This window comes from Ostrinia nubilalis, chromosome 11, assembly GCF_963855985.1.
Source record: "Ostrinia nubilalis chromosome 11, ilOstNubi1.1, whole genome shotgun sequence".
Lineage (NCBI taxonomy): Eukaryota > Metazoa > Arthropoda > Insecta > Lepidoptera > Crambidae > Ostrinia > Ostrinia nubilalis.
The window spans coordinates 16,585,726-16,608,749 of record NC_087098.1 but is presented as its reverse complement, the minus strand read 5'-3'; the positions used below and the strand labels follow the sequence as shown (position 1 = coordinate 16,608,749).

General features: G+C 39.7%; 1 protein-coding gene across 1 annotated transcript; it reads left to right on the top strand.

The window, feature by feature from the left end:
• The first annotated feature begins 288 nt into the window (after positions 1-288).
• Positions 289-15,992, top strand: LOC135076391 (organic cation transporter protein-like). Its single transcript, XM_063970883.1, has 8 exons — positions 289-1,010; positions 9,713-9,929; positions 10,041-10,141; positions 10,436-10,590; positions 10,913-11,285; positions 11,485-11,744; positions 13,019-13,200; positions 14,938-15,992. The coding sequence occupies exons 1-8, from the start codon at positions 877-879 to the stop codon at positions 15,118-15,120; spliced, it is 1,605 nt and encodes a 534-aa protein (XP_063826953.1). The 5' UTR covers positions 289-876; the 3' UTR covers positions 15,121-15,992.
• The last annotated feature ends 7,032 nt before the right edge of the window (positions 15,993-23,024 follow it).

Below are 23,024 nucleotides of genomic sequence, written 5' to 3'. Positions count from 1 at the left end.
GGCAATACGAGTATAGTCTCACTCGCCATCCCATTTTTCATTCTGCCAAAATTTGGAAAGTATTATCGCGGTCATTAGCCGCCTAACGAGATTAGTAGGGCCGCTCCGTGCGGCGCGCGTGCGTGTAACTTGATGTTTATTTCCATCGCGCACGTGGCGCGGGCCTTCCGCGGCGGGACGCAGTCTCCGCGCCCGCGGCGGCGCGGCGGCGTGACCGTTAGCGTAACGGCGCAGAGCTCAGATTCGCGTGACCCGCTCCGAGTAATCAAACGCCTATCTCCTTTTAACCGGCGACTGAAGTAGTTTAGTAGTCCTGAAGTTGCGGCGCAGACGCACAACCACGCCGGCCTTCCAGGCGGTAGGACGCGTCCACTCCCATCGATGTAGATAAACTTGTTTACATTCTTAACTTGCGGTTAACTCGGTGTCAACGAGCTTTGCGTTCGAGGATATGGGTGTAGTTAGTGTGAGAGCACAAGGGAAAATTAGGTTTTAGTTGTCGTAGTTTATATTAACTATATTATATTTACAAACTAGTCAGTATACGGTTGTAGGCGTGGTGTTAAGTTGTGATAATAGGAATACGGAGCGCATAGTATTAGGTGCTTTTTGTGATCGTTAATATTATATGGTAAGGAACCTGGATAAAATATTCAAATCCTGTAGTTTCAACCATTTTAGTTAAAATTATTTAAGTATCCGTTAGTCGCGTGCCAGTGTATTTATTCGCTGGATAAAAGTCTGTGCAAATATATTCCATTCCAAAATATATTTCAAAGGGGATAAATAGGATCAAAATATAATAAATACGTGGTCGATATCAAAATTACGTGACGGGCTCTCTTGGTGGTGGTGCGCGAGTGAAGCGGCGGGAAGATGTCGGGCGACTGGTGGTGCGCGGGCTGGGGCCGCTGGCAGGCGCGGCTGGCGCTGCTGCTGGCGCTGCCGGTGCTGCTCACCGGGCTCTACGGCACCAACTACGTGTTCCTGGCGGCCCACACGCCTTACAGGTCAGTTAGAACAAACCCTTTGAAGTCTGATCTCAGAACTCTGCACCGAGACACAAGTACACCCAATGGGTACACCTGTACTAACTTTCCAAGTCTTACTCCCAGAGAGTAAAGAAATAAATAAGGCAGGTAGAAGAGAAGTAATTATACAAACAATTTATGATTTGCATATAGCAAATTTAACAACAGCTCAAAAAGGGACTTACATGTGCAGTGATAATAGTGAATCCTTATTTTTAATAATTAATTTTAAACACTCGCGTTGCGTAATTGAATTAATTTTAATTCCTTATTTTTAAATCTGATATTGAAATCCGCGAGAAGAATACTCGCAAAATTGTGTACAAAAACTTCTTGCTGCATATTTATTTCATTAAGCTTTTACAAGGTGAAAAATTATAGGTCTGTGTTTCATCGCTTTCAGTTTAGATAAAAGAGTAGCGTCAGAATTTTTACCGATTTTGTATTTTAGATCAAAACAACAAATAGAACTCGTTTTGAGGCCCCTTAATTTCCGAGGTGTGCAAGACATCGCGGAAATCGATACGCTTAAGTCAATTTGAGTTCCGCACAAGGTAACTGTTACTGCTTAAGTTGAGTAGGTAAGTGAAAAAGTAACATTAAAATAGCTTTCTAACTGGTTTTACAATATTAATTTCAAGAAAGTGATCGTAAAATCATTATATTACTTGCTTTATATCTTTGTTTATATGTTACTACATAAGTTAGTAACTTGTACATTCAGGTTTTGTTTGATTTTATTTGACAATAAGTTTAGGCAAAAAACTTAGGCTGGGTTGCACCATCTTACTTTGACTGTAACAAACGCCAGAAATCTGTCAAACTCCATATAAAAATCACTGGTTATCGTTAAATTTACGGTCAAAGTTTGGTGGTGCAACTCAGCCTTAATGTCATATAGGTAGACTGGTAACTAATTTGACGACTTGCAAAGTTGCATGTCAAAAAATGTCGGGGAATAGGAATCTTCGTAAATGTCACCGTCATCGCGTCAATGAAGCCCGCATGATTACTGAAGCCATTTGTTTTGGCTAGCGCGGGCGCATACAGGTCAGAGGCGGCGGGCGGGGTCACCCGAAGCGCGGATAAGCACCGGTAATAACCGATCATTTCAGCCGCTGTTTACAAACTGACATTTTAGATCCCACCAAAAACATTCTGTAAAAAACTAGCCAAGTCTCGATGGAGCTGTTGTTTATCTCTAAAAAGTAATGAAATCTAGACAAAGTCGTGCCAAGTCTATGGTTCCTTACTGCGATTTCTTTATTATTATAGTTAATGTTGTGTGACTTGGCCGTTGAAGGGTGACAAAACCAGGTGCTCCATGACACCATTGCACCAATCTGTCGCCAGAACCGCTACCCATTGACGATGGAAAATTGCCACTTGGAAAACGTTGATTCAACAATCACCAGTCAATTGTAGGTTTAATAAAGCTGCGTATTTCAATAAAACTTATGTATGATTATCTTAATAAAGATTGTTCAACGGCCAAGTCACACAACATTAACTATAATAATAAAGAAATCGCAGTAAGGAACCATAGACTTGGCACGACTTTGTCTAGATTTCATTACTTTTTAGAGATAAACAACAGCTCCATCGAGACTTGGCTAGTTTTTTACAGAATGTTTTTGGTGGGATTTCACTTATTTTTGTAGAAAGTGGCAAAATTTTTTAACGTCGTCGTTTTATCGATTTTTTTTACGATATTAAACACAAATAAACTCAACGACCTTTAAAATGGACAACGAATCAGAATTGTTTTAATAACATGACCTTAGCGAACCTTACAATATAATAAACGAAATCAACGAAATGCAAATTACACAACATTCAACTTAATCGACGGGGGGCTCTAGAAAGGAAAAAAATCTGGACACCACTTGCTAGTGCTAGCGCCATCTAGCGGTAAGCGATACAGGCGAACACCACGGTGCCGGAGTAGTATTGATTATGAATGTGGTGTTACTCCAGATCTTCGATTTTCCTAGTTTTTATAGTTTTCCCTTTATGTGGCCATTAAACCCTAACTCTGTACCAAATTTCAGCTCTCTGAGTTTATGGGAAGTACTAGTTCTATTTTGATGATCATCAGTGAGTGAGTGAGTGAGTGTCGTAAATGCGAAACTTTGCTTTCGCTTAACTTCGGAACTAAATGACCTACAGACTTGAAATTTTGGATTTTAAGTATGTGATTATAGCTTACTAGATGACGAAAATTTCTGCGTTCTGGTCTTATCCAGAGGTTCTCAAATAGGGGCCTGAAAATGCGGCGAAATGGTTCCAGTAAAGATGGTACGGCAGTGTTTGCTTCGCGCTCGACTTGGCGGGGGCACTGCCGTGCCCCCAGATTAAAGAAACCAAAATAAAAAATACCTTTTTTTAACTAGATTATAATATGCTGTTGGAAAAATTAACTTCATCCGTGTATATCATACGTAGGAATTAATAAAGGTACTATAGGTAACTTACTAATGTGGTAAAATCTAAATTTTTAATCCATCCATTTTGTTCCATCATGCAATAGCTGCGCTGGTGAGTTTAATATACCTACCACTACTGCACAATAACTAAATGCCGGAGAACTTCATCAAGTCAAGTCAGTCAATTTAATGACGGCGTGTTTACAAGTGTAGTTTTTGGTTCTTACTCGTATTAAGGCGGCTCTATCAGGTCAGGATAGAGTCACACTTAAAACGAGGCCGTCATTTTACACCTGAATCACCTATTATAATTATTTTGACAATTGTTTTAATTTTTTTTTCTACATGGCCTTAAAATAAAATGTGTTATACTACATTTAGCATTAAACTTATATTTTGGTCACATTATGCTTATAAATGAATCTATTATCGTGCCATCTTTAAAATTTTCCGATCATTAAACATTCTTTGTGTGTTATTGAGCAAGAATTTATTTTAAATGTTTCTAAATCGAATCCAATTAATCGAAGCAGTAGGATTAAGTCGGAATATTACTGTTGTGGTTTTATGAACTTTTCTCTTTAATGTTGGACATTAGTTACGATTGCAATGATGCACACAGTCAATGCATGAGGGGGCTGCGGCTTATTGAGACCGCGCGTAGCAAGCGAGTGAAGATGGAAAACTATGGAAAAAACTATGCGGTGTCTTCAGATATTTTTTCATAATTAAGACCACGGAAAATTGAAATAATGTTATTTTAAAGAACGATATAAGCCAGTTCGCAATGTCTACACGCGGCGGCTCCAGAGTCAAGGACGAACTAAAAAAAACATTGAATGGCGTCCATAGGCGCCACGGCCGCGCATGTGGCCCACACCCATAAATACTGACGGGTGGCGTTTGTATACGAATATTAACGAAAGTATACCTTTTAAAAACCATCATTAAATTCTGGCTTACTGAATACTTACTTACATCGAAAGATTCATAACCAGCTTTTCATTTTTATTTATTTTTTCAAATATTGCATTACACGCCTATTTAAAAAAAAGTGTATTTAAAATAATATTTTACCAAGGAGGCGTGTTTGTGGTTAAATAGAAAAAAATACAAAATACTTATGTAGCAATAACGTTTAGGTAAAGCTTGTATGATAATAATTGTACACGCGCCAGTTAATTGCAGACGAGCACTTGCTAAGTTCGATTACGTAATATTTGTTGATCACGAACATTGTGTATGGAGCGATCATTGAATAATTTATGATGTAAACAATGCGTTATGCATGAATTGAATAATTTGTAAGATTGTAAAGTTTTTATCGATATAGTTAAGATTTTCGTAAAAAATCATGATAATTTTGACAGCTTAATATGTTGTTAATTATAATAATAAAATAATCAAAGTTGTAGTAAACCGCAGCTTCTCATGTTATCTGCTCAACACTCGATAATTTAATTAATTAATCTCTGAAAGATATATTGAATGTCACGCGGAAGAAACCGCACATGTGTTCTCGACTCGACCACAAACTTGACTTACTCACAGAGTATCAGGGCGACCATCAGGTCTGACTATTGATGTGCCGTTCCCGAGAACGCTCTCCTCACTGAGAATATTCTCGGGAGCGCTCCCGGGAGCGTTCTCCTAAGTGAGAAAGGTTGAGAATCATGTTTATCAAATGGAAATAAACAAACTTTCTTAAGTAAAATAGTTTTAAATTAAGTCGACAGATAAGTGTATATTAAACAATACACTCTATTTGCAGAGAAAGGCTATATTCTCAGTGTTCCCGAGAATATTCTCGGGAACTTTCTCGGCAATATTCTCGGCAACTGTTCCTTTATTATATTTTATTTTTTTCGTCGTGAAATGTCGTTTTAATGATATGTAAGATGACAGAAATTTCTTTTTACATGCAATTAAATAATATAACTGTCAATTTTTTCGTTTTTAACACGCTTTTATTAGGTCGTCGTGTTTGTAACTAACTATGTAATGGAATCTTAGAATCTAAATTACATGCATTTCTAAGTCTTGTATCATCATGAAACTTTATGTAGATTAGATGACAATACAATATTGTGGTACCAGCTGGTCTGATGATGGGACTGGAAGGTGGCCAAAGGAACTCCTAAACGAAACGGTGGAATCACATCGAGTTTGGATTCATTGGATTTGTCTTTTCGAGCACTTTAATGCTAGATGATGTCCAGGGTCCTGATGATTCCTGTTAGTAATTAAAAGCGTGTTTTTAGTTTTTTAAACTATTCTTTACATTTGACATTAAGGGCATATTTCACAATCGTTTAGTAAGGGCCTGTTTCGCCACTTCTGAATAAGTTGTGGATAGCCTGTCTGACGGATCATTTGACACATGTTTATATAAAATACGTGCTAGCTAGATTGATCTTAGTCTGTACGAGATTAGAATGGTTCTCAAACAGCTGAAAAACAACAAGTCACCGTAATCACGGCTGAGCTTCTGAAAGCAGGTGGAACGCCGGTACTAAAGGCTTTTCAGAAGCTGTTTGATTCCGTCATCCTCAAGGGAATTACGCCTACGGCATGGCAAAGAAGTATGGTGATACTCCTCGTCAAAAAAGGCGACAAAACCTTGTTGAAGAATTATAGACCCATTTCGCTTCTGAGCCATATCTATAAGCTGTTTTTGATAGTCATTACGAATTGTCACGCTAGCAGGCTTGACAACTTTCAGCCCCCCGAACAAGCCGGTTTCTGAAAAGGCTTTAGTACCATATACCATAATAATATACGCTACGGCAGATTATACGGAAGATCAAGAAGTATAATCAGCCACTTTGCGTTTGTGAACTATGAGAAAGCCTTCGATTCGATTGAGACATGGGCACTATGGGCAGTGCTGCAGTCTCTCCAACTGTGCCAAATTGACTATCGATACATTGAAGTGTTGAAAGGCTTGTACAAACACGCCATAGTAACAGTCCGTTTCAAGATCAGGACCCGAAACCTATCCAGTTGCAGCGAGGGATGAGACAGGGAGACGTCATCACCACCGCCCTAGAAGATGTTTTCAAGCTTCTGGGCTGGAGCGGATTTAGCAGGAAGATCTAGGCACAATGCTCGATGGCCTCAATAGAGTCTCTCAACAAGTGGGTCTCAAAATGACCATGGACAAGATTTAAAAATCATGTCTAAAATCCGTGTTGCACCCACCCACTCCTCTAAAAGTTGGAGACTCTACACTCGAAGTTGTTGACAACAATGTATACCTGGGACAAACAGTCCAGTTAGGTAGGTCCAACTTCGAAAAAAAAAGGTCAATCATCGAATCCAGCTTGGTTGGGCAGCCTTCGGGAAGCTTCACGATATTTTCACGCGGCGTCGCCGTCGCGTCGCCGCTCCTCTTTAAATCCGCTTTGAATCCGCTTGAAATCCGCCAGAGTGGCAAGGGCCTTAAAAATAAAATAAAAAATAAAAAGTATTTATTTCGGATAACAGGGATCCATAATGTTAGTAAAAAACTTAGGCTATGTTAGTATCTTATTTCTAAAACAGACTTCGTCCTGCTGAGCATGTGGCCGATCAGTGGACAATCCCCACTATCGGCTATCTCCTTCAGTACGCTGTGGCAGCGGCCGCGCACTCTGTGCAGTAATGATGCGAACTTTTTGCGCATTATAGCTTCAAAGCTATCTACGCCCGCCAACGCAAACATCGCAGACGCACTACAAAACCGCGGCAGCCGCAACAGCGCCCTGAAGGCGTTATTGTATTGGACACGCAGAGCACTGTAGGCCTTTTTGGTATAGTTGGTCCATAAGCTGCACGAATAAAATGACACACAATATGCTTTAAAAAGCGTTATTTTAACAGTATCTGTGCAGCGACCATCTATGTGCCAACATATAACTCAGAGGCACACTCATGTTCAAATACCGTAGCCGAGTCCTAAAGCCGCGGTACGCGTTCGCCACGAAAAGAGTGAGCAAGACAGCAATATTTCACTCACACGTTTCATGCCTTGTTTATATAACGACTAGTCTTAACGCCCAGTTAATAAAACATCGAAGCATTACAAATAATACCACATAATATAAACAACAAAATTAAAATTAAAACTAAATGTATTCTGTCGAAAACACTGAGAATATTCCCGGGAGCGTTCTCAGTTCTCGAGAATATTCTCACTGGGAATATTGCCGGGAACGAGAACTTTCTCAGCGGCACATCTCTAGGTCTGACCTATCTAAATTCGTAAAATTATATTTTGAGCCAAAATTAAAACTATATTGATGCCTAAAGACGTTTACCCAGATTGATTGTATTACTCGTAGTTATAAAATAAATTATCCACAATTAGGTATAATTCGATACTATCACAGCATCAAAGATAGCGGTACAATGTTATTTTTTCATTCAACGCTACCTCGTGACCTTAATTATTTTTTTCAAAATAACGACCAATTCGAAAGGCGTGTTGATTAGTGAATGTACCATATCTGTCACGATGGCCGCAACATGGCGCGTAGAAAGTACCTGCGAGTGTCCGCAGGTCACTGAGCCGTCACGTGAGCGCGCGTCACTCTCTGACCCCACAAGGAGATCAGTAAGCCAATGATCGGCTATTTTGTACACCTTCATGAAGCAAAACGTTGGTATGATCCCACACACAAGCTGTTACTCCAACTCTAACCTCATTGAAACAGCGTGTGACGTAATTAAATGTATTCATTACGTACTCGTAGGTGTTCCGTAGTACTTATTGTTTTTAAATAAAGCTAATGTTGCTTTTTATTGAGCTTTCTTTGAACGTTTCTCCAAGCTTTACTATATTAGTTAAGTATTAAAAATCCACGGTATTCATTAAATAAATTTCTAGCAACGAATTGCAAATTATAAGACTTTTCAAAAGTTTGGCAACCAACTTACTCGTATTAAAAACAAATAAACGTATTGTAGACAAAATATCGTAATATTTGAGTTTGATAAGCAACCACTTGTGCACAAACAAACAACATAATATTGTGAGTCATTCAATTTTTCAATTCTTTATTGCTATTCCACACGTTTATGGATTTTCTATAAGATAAAATACATCATAGTTACAGTTTGGACCCTGTCGGCCACAGCAAACATTAGAGGAGTATTTCATCGTATCAAGTGATTAAAAATTCAGTCAAATCCTTTGGCAAAAGTTATTGTCTTATTGCAAGTTAGGTATTTATCTCCAGGTGGAAGTTTGCCAGATGTCTCAGTTAGTTTTTCAGCAGGTTCACATCTCCGCGTGACATCAGCGCGCGCTGACCCACATCTGAGAGAGTATTGACTCCTGAGGTGGAATCCGTGGAATATGGCATGTTGCTATGGACATTAATTAACTTCGGCCATGGTTCAGCAACATGTGATTAAAAAAAAAGAACTGGTGCATGTGTACCTGATTTTTTTCATTTTATAGTTTTCTTCATGATCGTCAAATATTGTTTTATCAGTTAATTACTCATTAAAAATCAGTGTTGATAAACATTTTTGTAAAAATAATGTAACAAAGTTTTCAATCACATTATCGCAACGATCTAAAAATACACTTCGCAATGTTGCAGGTTGCACTTTTTGCCGACAATATGCTATTGTGTACATTAAATGATTAAAGGCATGCTTTAAGTTTACGCACAAAAAGGTGGATCAAGTAAATGCGCAGCTCACACTTCTTGGCAAGGACACCGTTATTGCTTTTTTGTGAAGAGTTTTTGTTTCAATGGCATTTTCCAGAACAACACATTCTCCAACCCTGAGTTACGTTCGGTTCTGGTGTGTTTTTGCAAGCGATCAGCCGGCGGTGGCGTGCGAGGGTGTTAGCACACCAACCTACATTTTGAAAAGAAAAGCAATAGCTAGTGTTATTATTAGACAAGGTATTTTGGTCCATTCGTGGTGCTCCGAAATTAGACGGTAGGTCATGAGAGTTCAATACTGCCAGGAGACAATCAGCTGCGCGCAACATGGGCTCTGCATTGCACTAGTAATTTTCAATTAAAAAAATTAAATCGACTGTAGTTATCTGTAAAAAGAAATGTACAAACTATTCCAAATGAAGAACAACATCTTTAACCTTTCACTAAGAACCCTAAACGATTGTAATTTTCCTGATGACCTAGTATAATTACCTAAATTGAACTTAAAAATGTTCGCCTGAGTCATTCATCTGCACGAAATTAACGAACCGTAAACAAGAATCGTTTGAGATGATTAATCGAAAGGATTTTTCAGATGCCATGTACCAGAATGCGAGAACGGTTCAATGGCGTCGCGGGTGGCGACTCCGGAGCAGTGGCAGCCGGCGTGGGCGGGCTGGGCCCTCCCCGAAGAAGCGTGCAAACGCTTCAAACCCACAGACTCGCTCTGCCACGACGAGGCCTTCGACAACCAAACTACAGTCGTCTGCGAGGAGTTTGTCTACCAGACCGGCAGCAGTATAGTTGCTGAGGTGCGTTTAATTAATTTATCTCGTAGTATTTGTCTGCTTTAAGCCAATATAAAATAACATAACATTTTAGAATCTGCACTCGCACGAATCTCACATTGCATTTTGTTTCAGTTCGACTTGGCATGTCAAGAATGGAAGCGCTCCCTGGTGGGCACCATTCACAACATTGGCATGTTAATATCCATGCCTATAATGGGTTTCGTCTCAGATAGGTCAGTGTATTTGATATCCTGAAATTAGGGAGTAAAAGTATAATATTTTCATTCAAATAATTTAAGCCTGCTGGCCAGGCAGCCTGGCCTCCATAAAGGAATTTATGTAATGCAAAACCCAAAAAATGGTAAATTACCTCTGTCTATCTCTGATAGAGTGAGTATTTTACCAATATTATGTTTAGTCGCTAGTTTTCTTTGAAGTCATTTACTCCATTCCCTTTTAAAGCTTTGTAAAGCTTTTTTGTAGTTATTCTTCTAGGATATTTTTATGTATTTGGAGGGTATGTTTAGATGGGGACGCCGCGCAGCGTTGATCGTCAGCGGCTGCGGCGCGGGAGTGCTGGGCCTGTGCAAGTCCTTCGTGACCTCGTACCCCGCGTATCTCCTCTCGGAGCTACTAGAGACAGTTTTTGGAGCCAGCGTGTATCCTGCTGCTTTTGTGCTAAGTAAGTAATCGGTGCTATTAAACGATTCCAGGTTTTAGGGGACTATTCTATTGCGTCTAAATATTTAAAAGCTAAACAGAGTTACAGAGTGCTTGTAACTCTGCTGTTTCCAAACAGGAAATGTTTTAATTAAAATGAATTATTCACTACATTTTCAGCAACACCTCTAAACAAACTCTTTTGTAACAAAGTATTGTAGTATACATCATTTTACCAATTTTCGTGATTTTTAAAGTCCTAGCATTTCATCACAAAAAAATTTCTCGAGTTAGTGAGGTTTTTGACTTACCGAGGACTTACAAACATTCTACTGTATTTGCAGTGATCGAGTGGCTAGGTGTTGAGCAAAGGATTCTGGCAAGCTTAGTGCTGGGCATACCCTTGGCCATGGGGGCTGCAACGCTGTCTCTCCTGGACTACCTGACTGGCTACTGGAGGACGTGGGCTCGGTTCGCTTATCCCCCTTCATTCCTGCTGCTGCTGTACCCGTGGTTGTTGCCCGAGAGCGTCCGATGGCTGACCATCCAGGGCCGACTCACCGAAGCCGTCCAAGTCATCAAGAAGGCAGCAACTTGGAACAAGGTCATCATCCCTCAAGAAGGCATCGAGAAGATGCTGCTGAATGAAGCAGAGCAGCTGAACAACAAGGCTGAGGTGGACATTGAAGACGACAGCTTGTTCAGAGCGTTAATAAAGTAAGCTCAAAAGATTCTAATCTTAATTCTCTCAGTAGGTAGAACCTTTATTATTTGTGCATATTTGAATAACTTTTTAACGATTCCACGTCGTTATCTCCTATCGTCTGCTGGACATGCATTTTTTAGATGGCATGTCCATTATATTATTTTCCATATAAGTTGAATCAAGCACGCGCTAATCGCTTGATCGCCGCAGGTACCAGGCGCTGCGGCAGCGGCTGTGCGTGTGCTTCGTGTGGTGGGCGTCGGCGGTGTTCGTGTTCTACGGGCTGGCGGTGCACGCGCACGCGCTGTGGGGCTCGCCGCACGCCAACTACGCGCTGGTGGCGGCGGCCGAGCTGCCGGCGCTGCTGGCCAACACGCTGCTGCTGGACCGCGTGGGCCGCCGGCCGCTGCTCACCGGCGCCTTCCTCGTCACCGCCGCCGCGCTCATCACCATCCCGTGCCTGCCCGACTGTGAGTGCACTGCGCTGCTTAGTACTGTAAGGGCTATATTTCACCGGGACACCATGGCGGCGCAACCAGTCGCCGCTACCAACAAAATGTATAGAGCTTTGCGCAACCAAACGGACACCAGGTGAGTAACTCTCTATAGAGCTGTATACATTTTGTTGGTAGCCGGCGACTGGTTGCGCCGCCATGGTGTCCCGGTGAAATATAGCCCTAACGCCCGGTGGTGGCTTCAAACCTGATTTGAAAAAATGATACACACGAACAACCGGCTCTTTGTATTGCAAATCTGTCAATGATCAACAGGTTTTCTACAGATTGTGTGCTGTTATAACCCTCGAGAGCATCAATTTGTTCTCCGAACTTATGAAATTCACGCAAAATTCTTTCCAGAATAATGTAAAGTAACGATTTGTTTGGAAAGCGCCATAAAATAAAATACTCAGAATGACACCTTCATAGCAACGAACCCGTCCAAGCTTTTTAAACAATAATGAACTTTTCCTTAAAAAATCATTCCTCTAACGAATCTTATTGCTACCCACAGTCAAAACATTATAGGCCTTTGACTCCGCCAAGGCCAACCACTCTGTCAGTTCACGTGTTCACACGTGGCTTTTGAGGTAGATGTTTTTTTTTAATTTATATCTGCCCATTTATAAATATGAAATGCTGTTTAAAATAAATTAGACACACATCACTGTAGACATAAGCCAAGTTTGGAGAAATACAGCGTACCTGTTAGCGTCTTGCGCTAAAACCAAGATATTTTGTACCTAGTACCTAGGTAGGTAAAGAATTTTTAGATGAAAAATTAACTTTGCTCACAAAGCTTATTATTAAGCTTCCTCGAGCTTTAATTTGAGCTTTCTAAAACAACAAATAATATTCGCATTATGATGATGAAAAAGATTTTGCTTTTTGTTTATTAGGTATGCACTTTTAACAGAACATGGCATTTTTTAACATCTTTATTTTAGATGCTATTTGTTTTTATCAATAAGCCATTAACATAATATATGAGAAAGTGTCTATCGATACATAACCGTCGTTTGGAAATTGTTAGCGGCGCCGGCGACCGGTATGTTGCGACCGGCCCGCGAACTGGTCCTGGTGAGAACCACTTGATACGTCTTGTGACTCGGCGACGATGACTCACTGACGACAACGAACTATAAACAACCTACTGGTTTTCAGTTATCAGTTTCTTGCTTTTTCTTAATGGCTTCAAAAGGAAATAAGGAAGGGTAAAAAGTATAAAGAAATTTTTTGGTTTCCAGCGAGCAGCGTGTGGGGCACGGCGCTGTACCTGGTGGGCAAGGTGGGCGCCACCATGTCGCTGAACGCGCTGTACGTGTACACGGCCGAGCTGTTCCCCACGCGCGCGCGCCACCGCCTGCTGGCCGCCTGCTCCACCATGGGCCGCGTCGGGGCCATCCTGGCGCCGCTCACGCCGCTGCTGGTACGTTCCTTTGTTCATCATCATCATTTCAGCCATAGGAAGTCCGCTGCTGAACATAGGCCTACCCCAATGCTTTCCATGTTGATCGATTGGTAGCGGCCCGCGTCCAACGCTTCCCTGCTACCTTGTTCCTTTGTTCGCTTCAACGAAATCCCGTCCACTGCTGGACTCTAAAGTCTTTCCAAGGATTTTCACAACGACCGGTGCTACGCTGCCGGCAGCCAGGTGTTTCCCGCGATCTTTACAAGATCGTCTGTTCACCGAGTGGGAGGCTTGACACTACTGTGACATCGTACGGCTGGTATATTACTCGCATACTATAGATACAAGACCAACTACTCTCTACAAATGGTCGCATGCCATTGTCCAGCATGAAGGTCTTTGGATATTATACTGTTAAATCGCCATACACTCTAAGGCTTAATTTATGGTCAAAGTTGGTTGGTGCAACCCAGCCTAAGAGTTGACGTGACCAGCTAATATCAATCTCCGTAGTGTTGGCGTGATACCAGAAAACTATTTACTTTCAAATTGTACTTATACAATTCCCTAGGAGGAAACTTATTGCTCACTTGTCTGATAGTGTAGTCTACTCGTGAGAAGACGAATATTTCATTTTTCATCATCATTTCGATATAAATCTATTTAACTTTACCTGTTTTCTATTTCTAGCGTTAGTATTTTTTCAATATTTAGTAAGTAAACTTTTAGAGTTTATCATTTTCAAACCTTAGCTCATTCATAGCTTATAATCGCACCTAAGTATTTTTTTTAAAGTTCAATTAGCAACTTTAAGAGCTAGATACATAGGATAAATATTTTGCAAATACACAATTATAGGCGCACTCTCTATGATTATATTATGTACTCGTATGGTACCTACCGAAGCTTAGTGTCATGTGATCGCGCGGTGGGTGTGGCAGACCGCAAGCTGCCAGTTACGGCGCTGGTACTATTTGTGTCGTCGATTGCTATGCTATACTTAGCTCAACACTTAGTGCCACAACTGTGTAAGCAGATTTTGAGACCGGTCGACCTCCCGTACACGTACTTGTGATACGCACAGTGCAAGCAAATATACACCAAGCAAGCTAATTAGGTTTTTACTTTACGACTTTGTATCTCTTAGATAGGGAAAATGTCTAACGGCAAAGTTGTAGGAATATAGAGTGTCTTTAAAAACTAGCGAAATCCTTGTGACTTTATTATGACATTGTCGTCGCATAACGTGAATAAGTAAAGATATAGATTTACCTAATGTAGAAGGCTTATAGTTAGTTGATTACAAAATTATAAGCAATATCTATCTAAAATAAATGATGATACCTCCTCGCCGTAAATAGGAATCAACCAGTTCTCTATAATGCTGCCCATCAGCGTTGGACCAGCGCATATAAAATGCTATACTGATTTCTATTTAGCAGCTCTACTCCCAGCCTTTTCAAAAGATATGGATTAACCTCATTCAGAGCTTCATCGCATCAATCAATGGAAGTAAGCAAGCATCACCAAAGAGTTTCCTATTTTTTTTTGCCGGGTATCTTCTTTGGTCCATCGAGTTAGACCAGCTTTTAAACCTTTTTTTACGCAAATAAATGAGTGGAAAAACTCATGCGTTTAACCTAATAAATATATTTTCTTGTACATAGAGCAAGATAATGAAATTGAAGCATGGGAGATAGCCTAAGAGCCTAATCATGTAAGTAGATATTAATGAGAGTACCTGTCATTGTCCAGGCGGTGTACCGGTGGTGGCTGCCGACGGCGCTGTTCGGCTCGCTGCCGCTGCTGAGCGCGGCGCTGACGCGGCTGGTGCCCGACACGCTGCATCGCCGCCTGCCCGACTCCTTCGCCGACCTGGAGCCCGCCTCCTCCTCCTCCTCCCCGCCCGCCACCCCCTCGCTCGCCGACACGCCGTGATCTATCTTCACCGCTGGAAAATATAAGAAATTTAGAAATAAGTGTTTAACGTATTCAAACCGAGAGGACGATAGTGTAATTATAATTTTAATGTGAAGCTCTGAGTGCCTGGAAATATATTCTAAGCAAAATCGGTGCGGTGAGTCTTATTGCAAACAGTAGTGTTTGCTAATATTAGAGTAGGCGTCTAACGTGCCTTTAGATTAAGTTTTTAACACAAAGTACAAGACAAAAGTACTAAGATTATGAATAAATTATTGTAATGTAAAAGGAGGTTAAACCTGCTTTTGATTTAAGACTTTAACTTGTAATATAATATCAATGTAACAGGGTAAAACGATCCGGTTAATTCGGATGTATGTACTCTTGCCATGGGCAAATAATAACTATGTATTTAGCGTTTTATGTGTAAGTACAAGTTATTAAAGTTGATGAGATTTGATTAAGTATCAAAACATCTTGTGAAGTTTTCTATAAGTGGGCTACATGATGTTCATAATTATAATTCCACGATTTTTATAACCAGTTCTAATGGTATGGACTTTTAATTTCTGTTGTAGTTTAGTTGTAATATTTGCCGTATTTGTTATTTGATTACATGTAAATATGCGAGTGCCAGAATTCTCTGTAAGAGCGGTTCCCTTCCCGGCTTACTCATAGCCTGTATAGTTAAAGTCACGTTAAATTGTAGTTAAGGCTAAAAGTACAGAATAAATGTAAAGGTCTATTGAGATCTAATGTTTAGTGTAGGATTGCTGCAACTTACTTTTACTTTTTTAAAGTGCTCAAATATTTCTAATTTATAATGTACCCTGAGTAATAAAATTCTCTGTTTATTTTGTAGTAAAAATATAATAATTATTTTTGCTCAATGGTTTTTGTTTTATTAGAGAACCTTTTTGTATTTTCACAATTTTATGCGTATAATAGAACAATTTACTCCGCCGCGCCGGAAGAAGGGTTATGTTTTTGAAGTGTATGTAAGTAAAGTTTAATATCTCTTTGGCACGGGCACGCTCTACATACAAGTTGATGCTTGCAAAAAATACATAGGTAAGGTATATTATGTTTCTTACTTGATTTGAAAAAATTAATTAAAATATAAACTTGTACTAGAGGATCACTCTAGTTTCTATTGGTATCATAGTGGAATTGGATGACACAGTTTGGCTATTGCAATGTGTTAATTTACACTACATTCGTGAAGTAGGTATCAAAAAAACATGAGCAGTCACAGTTAAGTAATTTACACAACACTGTAAGGTTCACCGTGGGTAACAAAGGGCCATGGTGTTATAACATCCGTGTGAGAGCTGAAACGTATTTACTTGTGCGCTTTCAGCAGCCATTATGCACTAATAGGCAAGTGTGGGAGCTCTCGCATAGTTCAGTTAGACACTGTGCACAGATCATTGAACACGCCTATATCAGAATATTACTAAAGTGCAGGCCTTTTAAGATAGATGTTTTCCTCTGATACTAGGTATTTTCTAAAAAATGACATCGGTATGAGTTAAACGAACGAAGAGTTTTAAGTGCGATCCTAATTTTCTCATCTAAAATGTCAATTGGACGAATAATTCCGCGCTAAAAGGAAAATTAAACTAGTCACATTGCTTCAAATGGATATACATCCGAAGCGTGCCTACGGAGTGGAAAACCCGAAGCTATACTCGTGTACCTAGGTAATGTAGAGATTTTATGAAATGAAATACGCGTATATTAGAACGGCTAACTGCATAAAACGAGTTGTTTCGCATTTGACGGTGCAGTTAAACGGCTGATGAGAGCTTTATCAATTTAATGTTTGTATCGTTTTATAATCTTTGTCAAATTTTTAATTTTGTATCGATATACAAGTACGTGAGACACTGTGTCATCACAGCCACAGAGCGCTATAAAAATTAATTAAGTAACTACGAATAATGTATATCCCAACTAATATTATAAAAGTAACTCTGTCTGTCTGTCTGTCTGTTACGCTTTCCCGCTTAAACCTCGCAACCGATTTTGATGAAATTTGGCATAGAGATAGTTTGAGTCCCGGGAAAGAACATAGGATAGTTTTTATCCCGGTTTTTGAAACAGGGACGCGCGCGATAAAGTTTTTCTGTGACAGACAAAATTCCACGCGGGCGAAGCCGCGGGCGGAAAGCTATTTAACTATATTAGTCGACAAGCCTAATTTTTACAGATCTACCGACAAATATGTAATGTGATGTGCAACGGAAATCGTTGATGAGGTATTTTCTTTGCAAACATGTCTTTAATTCAACAATACATCGTCACCAAAGTGTTGATTGCACAATTTCGTAGTGAACGAGATGAATTCATTTGCAGCGCGAGTGCAGCCTATGTGACGGTACAATAGACCGAGGGCGGCCATGACCGAGTGGCTTTCTACGGCATTGTCAGCGCCCTCAGGGCACGCCGTCCACTGAGCGGCGCTCCAGCAGCAGCAGTCAGCACACCGTGCGCGGCCGACGCTGGCGCCTGACGGACGCGACGATGACGGCGACTGCGAGCCCGGGAGCGCGCGCCAGCTGCGGCGTGGACGCGGACGCCGTGCTGCGGCAGCTGGGGCAGGCGGGCCGCTTCCACCTGCGGGTGTACGCGCTGGTGGCGCTGGCGGCCGTGCAGGTGGGGCTGCTGCACACCACCTACATCTTCCTGGCCGCGGACGTGCCTTACAGGTAACCGCTTCTTTATTTACTAATATAGTAAGACACAGGTCTTAATGCGACGTTTATTAATGAGTTGCATTATGTACTCACGGCTTGACGTTTCGGCTGCTATGCTGCAGCCGTGGTCACAAGCAGACTGTAACTCATTAATAGACGTAGCGTGAAGACCCGTGTCTGGTTGAAATGGAACGGGAAAGTTGAAAATCTTATATTTACTACCATCTTCGGAATACTAACGTGTTAACTTACTTTTGGTAATAGACAAAACTATGTATCAGTCTTCATAGACTACAGACTTAATCAGTATGAACAAGTATGAAAGTACACACATTATACCGATTTGATTCGGTCGTGTCCCCATATTTAGAAGACGACCAAATTATCAGCCGATAAAAAGATCGCTAATCTGCTGGAATTCAAAACGCGCTATGAAGTAACGACTTCTTGTGACAGATCGGATTCTAAATGAGCAAAGGCACGCACTAAAAAATAATACGTTAACCAACAACCCTTACTAGCACTGAACAAATCATTCGATTTGTATCACTGTCGTTTGCCCTGAGAAAGATGAAGAGGCAGCGAGGGAAGAAAACGTATCGCGGAAAATTGATTAAAAGATAGGGATATATCAGATGCACCATCTTGAGGTAAATCGAGTTTAAAGGAAAATCTTTGTAGTCTCATAAAAATAACATGTGAACATGTTTTAAATACATAATTTTATCTCCGTTGGTTATTGTGTGCCATATTATTAATCACATTGGTCTTTTAATAAAATTATGTGAAATTAGACACACATATTTAAACCAAAACCTCTTTAATTTATTATGCTGTGATTGTTTTGTGTTTTGTTGTTGGTGTACATTTCTCAATAAATTAATTTTATATTATGGGTGAATATCCCAAACACGTTTTTTACGCGGCGGAGCTGAGAATCGATGGGAGAAATGTAACTAGAGCGATGATTTTTTTTCTGTATATAGTTTATACAGCGTTTTACACGATAGCAAAGTCTTCAGGACAATAGGTAGTTATTTTATGTACTAAAAAAATTTTCAAAGACCCAAAATCTAATAGCGGTGGCGCGTCCTAACTCTATTTCTACTCATAAATTGTGTTATTCCTTCTTTCTCGGGGATTCTAGTAATTTAAACATAGTATAGCCATAAAATACATTAAATAAGACTTCCAAATGATATGAAAGAAATGTGATATTTCATATTTTAAGTGTTTTAAATAGCCTTTCAAAACTGTCCCACGAAAAAAAGCAATTACAGTGGCTCAATTTCGACACTCTCTTACTTCTCCAAAGAATCTTTGAGAGACGTAGAGTTCTTCTTCCCTGCATCACTCAACTGTGTCCTCCTGATCGGGCTATAAAGACTTGCGACTTGTGGTATTGTTTTTCCAGCAGACCCGTAAATATTAGTATCAGCGGCACAGGAATACAAAATTTTTCAATTTCGCTGGCAAGTGTATTAGTGAAAGCTACTTAATTAGATGCTAAACGATTCTTTAACATGATTAAAGTTTGGTGTTTTGTTGTATCTGCATACAGAAATTATTGATCAGAATTATAGTTTTCTTTATAATTTGAATTTTGTAACAGTTTTTCAATTCCGGTGGCGCAATTTCGGTGGCTCCGGTGGCGAATCTATTGCCGGAATTGGTCTTATTGGCTCTGGAGCATTGTACCTAGGTCTACTAAGGTCTCAGTCATAACTACAATATCGTCAGTGAATCGAAGTTGTGTTATATACTCGCCGTATCTTGATACTGAGCTCGGTCTAGCTCAGAAGCTTGAAAACCTCTAAGTGGGAGGTAGTGAAGACTTTAAGAGATTATGGTGTCTCCAACTCTGAACCCTCGCAGCAATCAGATAAGTTTCGAGTTCTGATCTTGGGGGAGGGCTGATATGATGAAGTTTTCATACAAATACTTCAGAAGTTGCATGTATCGACAGTCAATTTGACGCCATTAAAGAGACTGTAGCACAGCCCAGGTCTTGACCGAATCGAAGAAGGTACAAAAAGGCCAATAATAATGACTGATTATAGTCCTCAGTCTTCTGCATAATTTGACGCAGCATTAAATATGTACGTAGTATTACAAACGTCTTTTCGAAAATGAGGTTGTCTGGGAGACTGGATGTTTCAGGAAAAAGCTGCCTCACCTGACTCTGGACCATCGCCAACGTCCATTCCATTCCAGTCTCTAGCACCACCACCATGTCTTATTTTTTGGTTTATCGACCAATAAACATGGTGGTATTTAAGAGAACTTTAGTACTAGCATTCCATCTGATTTCATAAGCTCAGTTGTGATTTCATTATCTCCTGGTACATACCTTGTTGTTTTTAATAGGGCATTCTAATCTCACTCAAGCTAAAGTCTAGGATATCTTCGCTAAAGTGTCGGAATAATCTCGATCTTCAGCCTAATTACTAGTAGTGCTTCTTAATCTCTCCTAGCAGCTTAGGCATTTACCAAAATGGTTCTGCTATCCTCGTTATTCATGTTGGTATATTCAATTTAGTCCTCGCAAATACATACTTTTGATTTATTACAAAAAAATCGTCTCTATAATACACTTTGTATCAGCGTGAGGACTTGGATAGCTATTTATACATCGATACTAAGCAGAATCTTAAAAACAGATGAGAATAGTCCTGAAACAGCTAAAATTTCCCTAGTCTCGTAGGTTGCAATCTATTCTGCCACTCGAGATGAAAATTCGTGGGGCTTTGGAGCTGGATTGGCACTGGTCGTGGCTTAGGCTTCATCAGTCGACAGCTTTTGAGCATCTTTTATTCGGCATTCTTCTATTTCGGTGATGACTTCTTCTTCTTCCTCGGTCCCTCACTGATGAGGATCGCAACCGCAGATAGTGTTCCTTCATAGACTGCGGTCATAAGCTGTGTGGTGATCGGAGAATGCAAATGTGATTAAATTGCCTGTTCGTCTAAAAATGATTACTACATTTTGATTTTTGCAGTACTATTAGGGTGCAGCTCAGTACGCTTTTACAGTTCTGGCATCTTTTGCTAGGCCTTCTCTCTCTATGAGGCTGGCTGGATTTAGTCCTCCGTTTCTTAATTGTAATACTTTCATCTAGCTCATTGTCGCTAGGTTTGCATAGTTTTCCGTTAAATTACCCTGTCACAAATAATTATGTAATGTGTTAGTTCAGTAGCTGGTATAGATCTAGAAATATCTTCATACTTAATCTCCAGTTCGCATGGTCTTTAGCGAATAATTAGTTGCGTAATTCTGAGTATAGGATAGGTATGATACCATCATGAAAACTTGGCTAGCCTGGACCAATATTTTTACTTATGGAAGATAAACCTAACACCAACCTGGGGCAGTTGGTCGCCCTCCCGGGACTAGAGTTGGTTTCTGGGTTTGAGGGTCATGTATGATGTCTTTGTGATGACTCTAGAATAACGGGGCTGTTGGCGGCTAGAGCCAGAAAGTTTTGGATTTGTTCTCTATGGAGGGATTTTGCCGTTATCACCATGCTTAACAGGCTGGTTGGTAGTTCCAGTATGGTAGTATAATAACCGGAAAGATGCTGCAGCCCACCCTCCAGTATTTTGATTCCTTAGTCGGCTATTACGACTTACGTGGGAAGATTTGATGCTTTTTTAGGGTCACAATACAGGATTGAATATTGTTTTTAATTATAAACATCTTTACTGGATAATAATACTTAATTGATTACAAATAAATAAGTAATTTGAGACAATCATCCGTAACATTCCGAAGTCCGCTGTATAAATAAATTTCGGTGGATGGGTTGTTAATTCCGGTGGCTCAAATACAATTTCGGTGGCTCTTGATAATTTCAAATTGACATATCTCGAGAAGTATTAATAATATTTTGATCTCTACCATATCATTGAATAATACAAGTTATTTACTATTATTTCTGCCACAAAAAAGTTTTGGAAAGTGGAAATTAAAATTCGCCACCGGAATTAGGCAAAAAACGAGTTTGTTGATATTCACCCTTATACATAATATAAAATGAATTACATTAATTCGAAACCCATTTCGATTAATTTAAATATAGTCGTAAATGATTAAAACGATATTAAAAAATGTGTCAAGTAATACATATACTTAGATATATGACATATAATATAACGGAGAAACCGATAGATTCCTTTTTTTCCTGAGAAATATAATAATATAAATTGTATGAAAACATAAGGCGTTTCGTTTGTCTCTAAAAATGAAACTTTTCTAACTTTAATATTGTTATTTGATAGATATTTGGTCTAACCACCAACAAACATAATTGACAGTGATATAATTATTCTTAAAATACTGTTAAGAGTGTGTTTGTACGAAAACTCTGATATCGCATTTATACATAAGATAAGTGTAAGGTGTAAGGCGATGGTAGAGCTAGCAGGCCTATGAACGCCTGATTACTTAAAACAGCAATATGTATATCTGGAACTCGGAATATACGAGTATAAACTAAGTTAATTAAGCAGTTACATAGTAGATGAAGCTTCAATTCAATTCGATACTTGATTATTTATAAAGCAATAAAATATACTTAGGTATTTTTAGTTCGTCCGTGGAAACGTCGCGAGTTCCGACACACATTGTCAAGATAAATCAAACATAACTATCCCACGAGGCGTCGATGACAAACAGTACAAGCCAATATCGCATTCAATTCAATATTTGTATTACATTTCGACACTGAGAATCTATTTGCCGACATAATAGACCCTGGAAAACGGATAAACACAAGTTATTAATAATGCCAACATCCCTAATCAATTGACTTTCTGCTAATAATAAATTGTATTTAGCAAAACATCTTATTTGAGATCTACATGCTATAATAACGAAATATACTGTAGGTCAAATGTCTGTCAAATTGTCTTTTTAAGTTGAAAATTAATAAGTAGCATAATTATTTCTTAGGTCATTAATTTAAAATTATATGTATAGGAGTACCTAAATTACAATTACATACTTATTTCGCCATTGGCACTTGCTGGTGATAGACTATTGAAAACCTGTCCAAATCGATCTATTGTATGTTTGCACACACCTATTCACTGAGAGCTATTCAATGGTGGCCTTTCTATGTTTCGCAAGTTGTCTGTCAATGTGTGGTCATTAATAGCCACTTGTGATAAGGACAAAATGTCTCAACGATGTAGTTCAGTAGTTAGCTGGGGGCCTTGGCTGAAT

Coding starts and splice junctions, on each gene's coding strand:
- LOC135076391 (XM_063970883.1), top strand. CDS start 877: ATGTCGGGCGACTGGTGGTGCGCGGGCTGGGGCCGCTGGCAGGCGCGG. Junction 11,286..11,484: donor TTGTTCAGAGCGTTAATAAA/GTAAGCTCAAAA, acceptor TGATCGCCGCAG/GTACCAGGCGCTGCGGCAGC. Junction 11,745..13,018: donor CATCCCGTGCCTGCCCGACT/GTGAGTGCACTG, acceptor TTTGGTTTCCAG/CGAGCAGCGTGTGGGGCACG.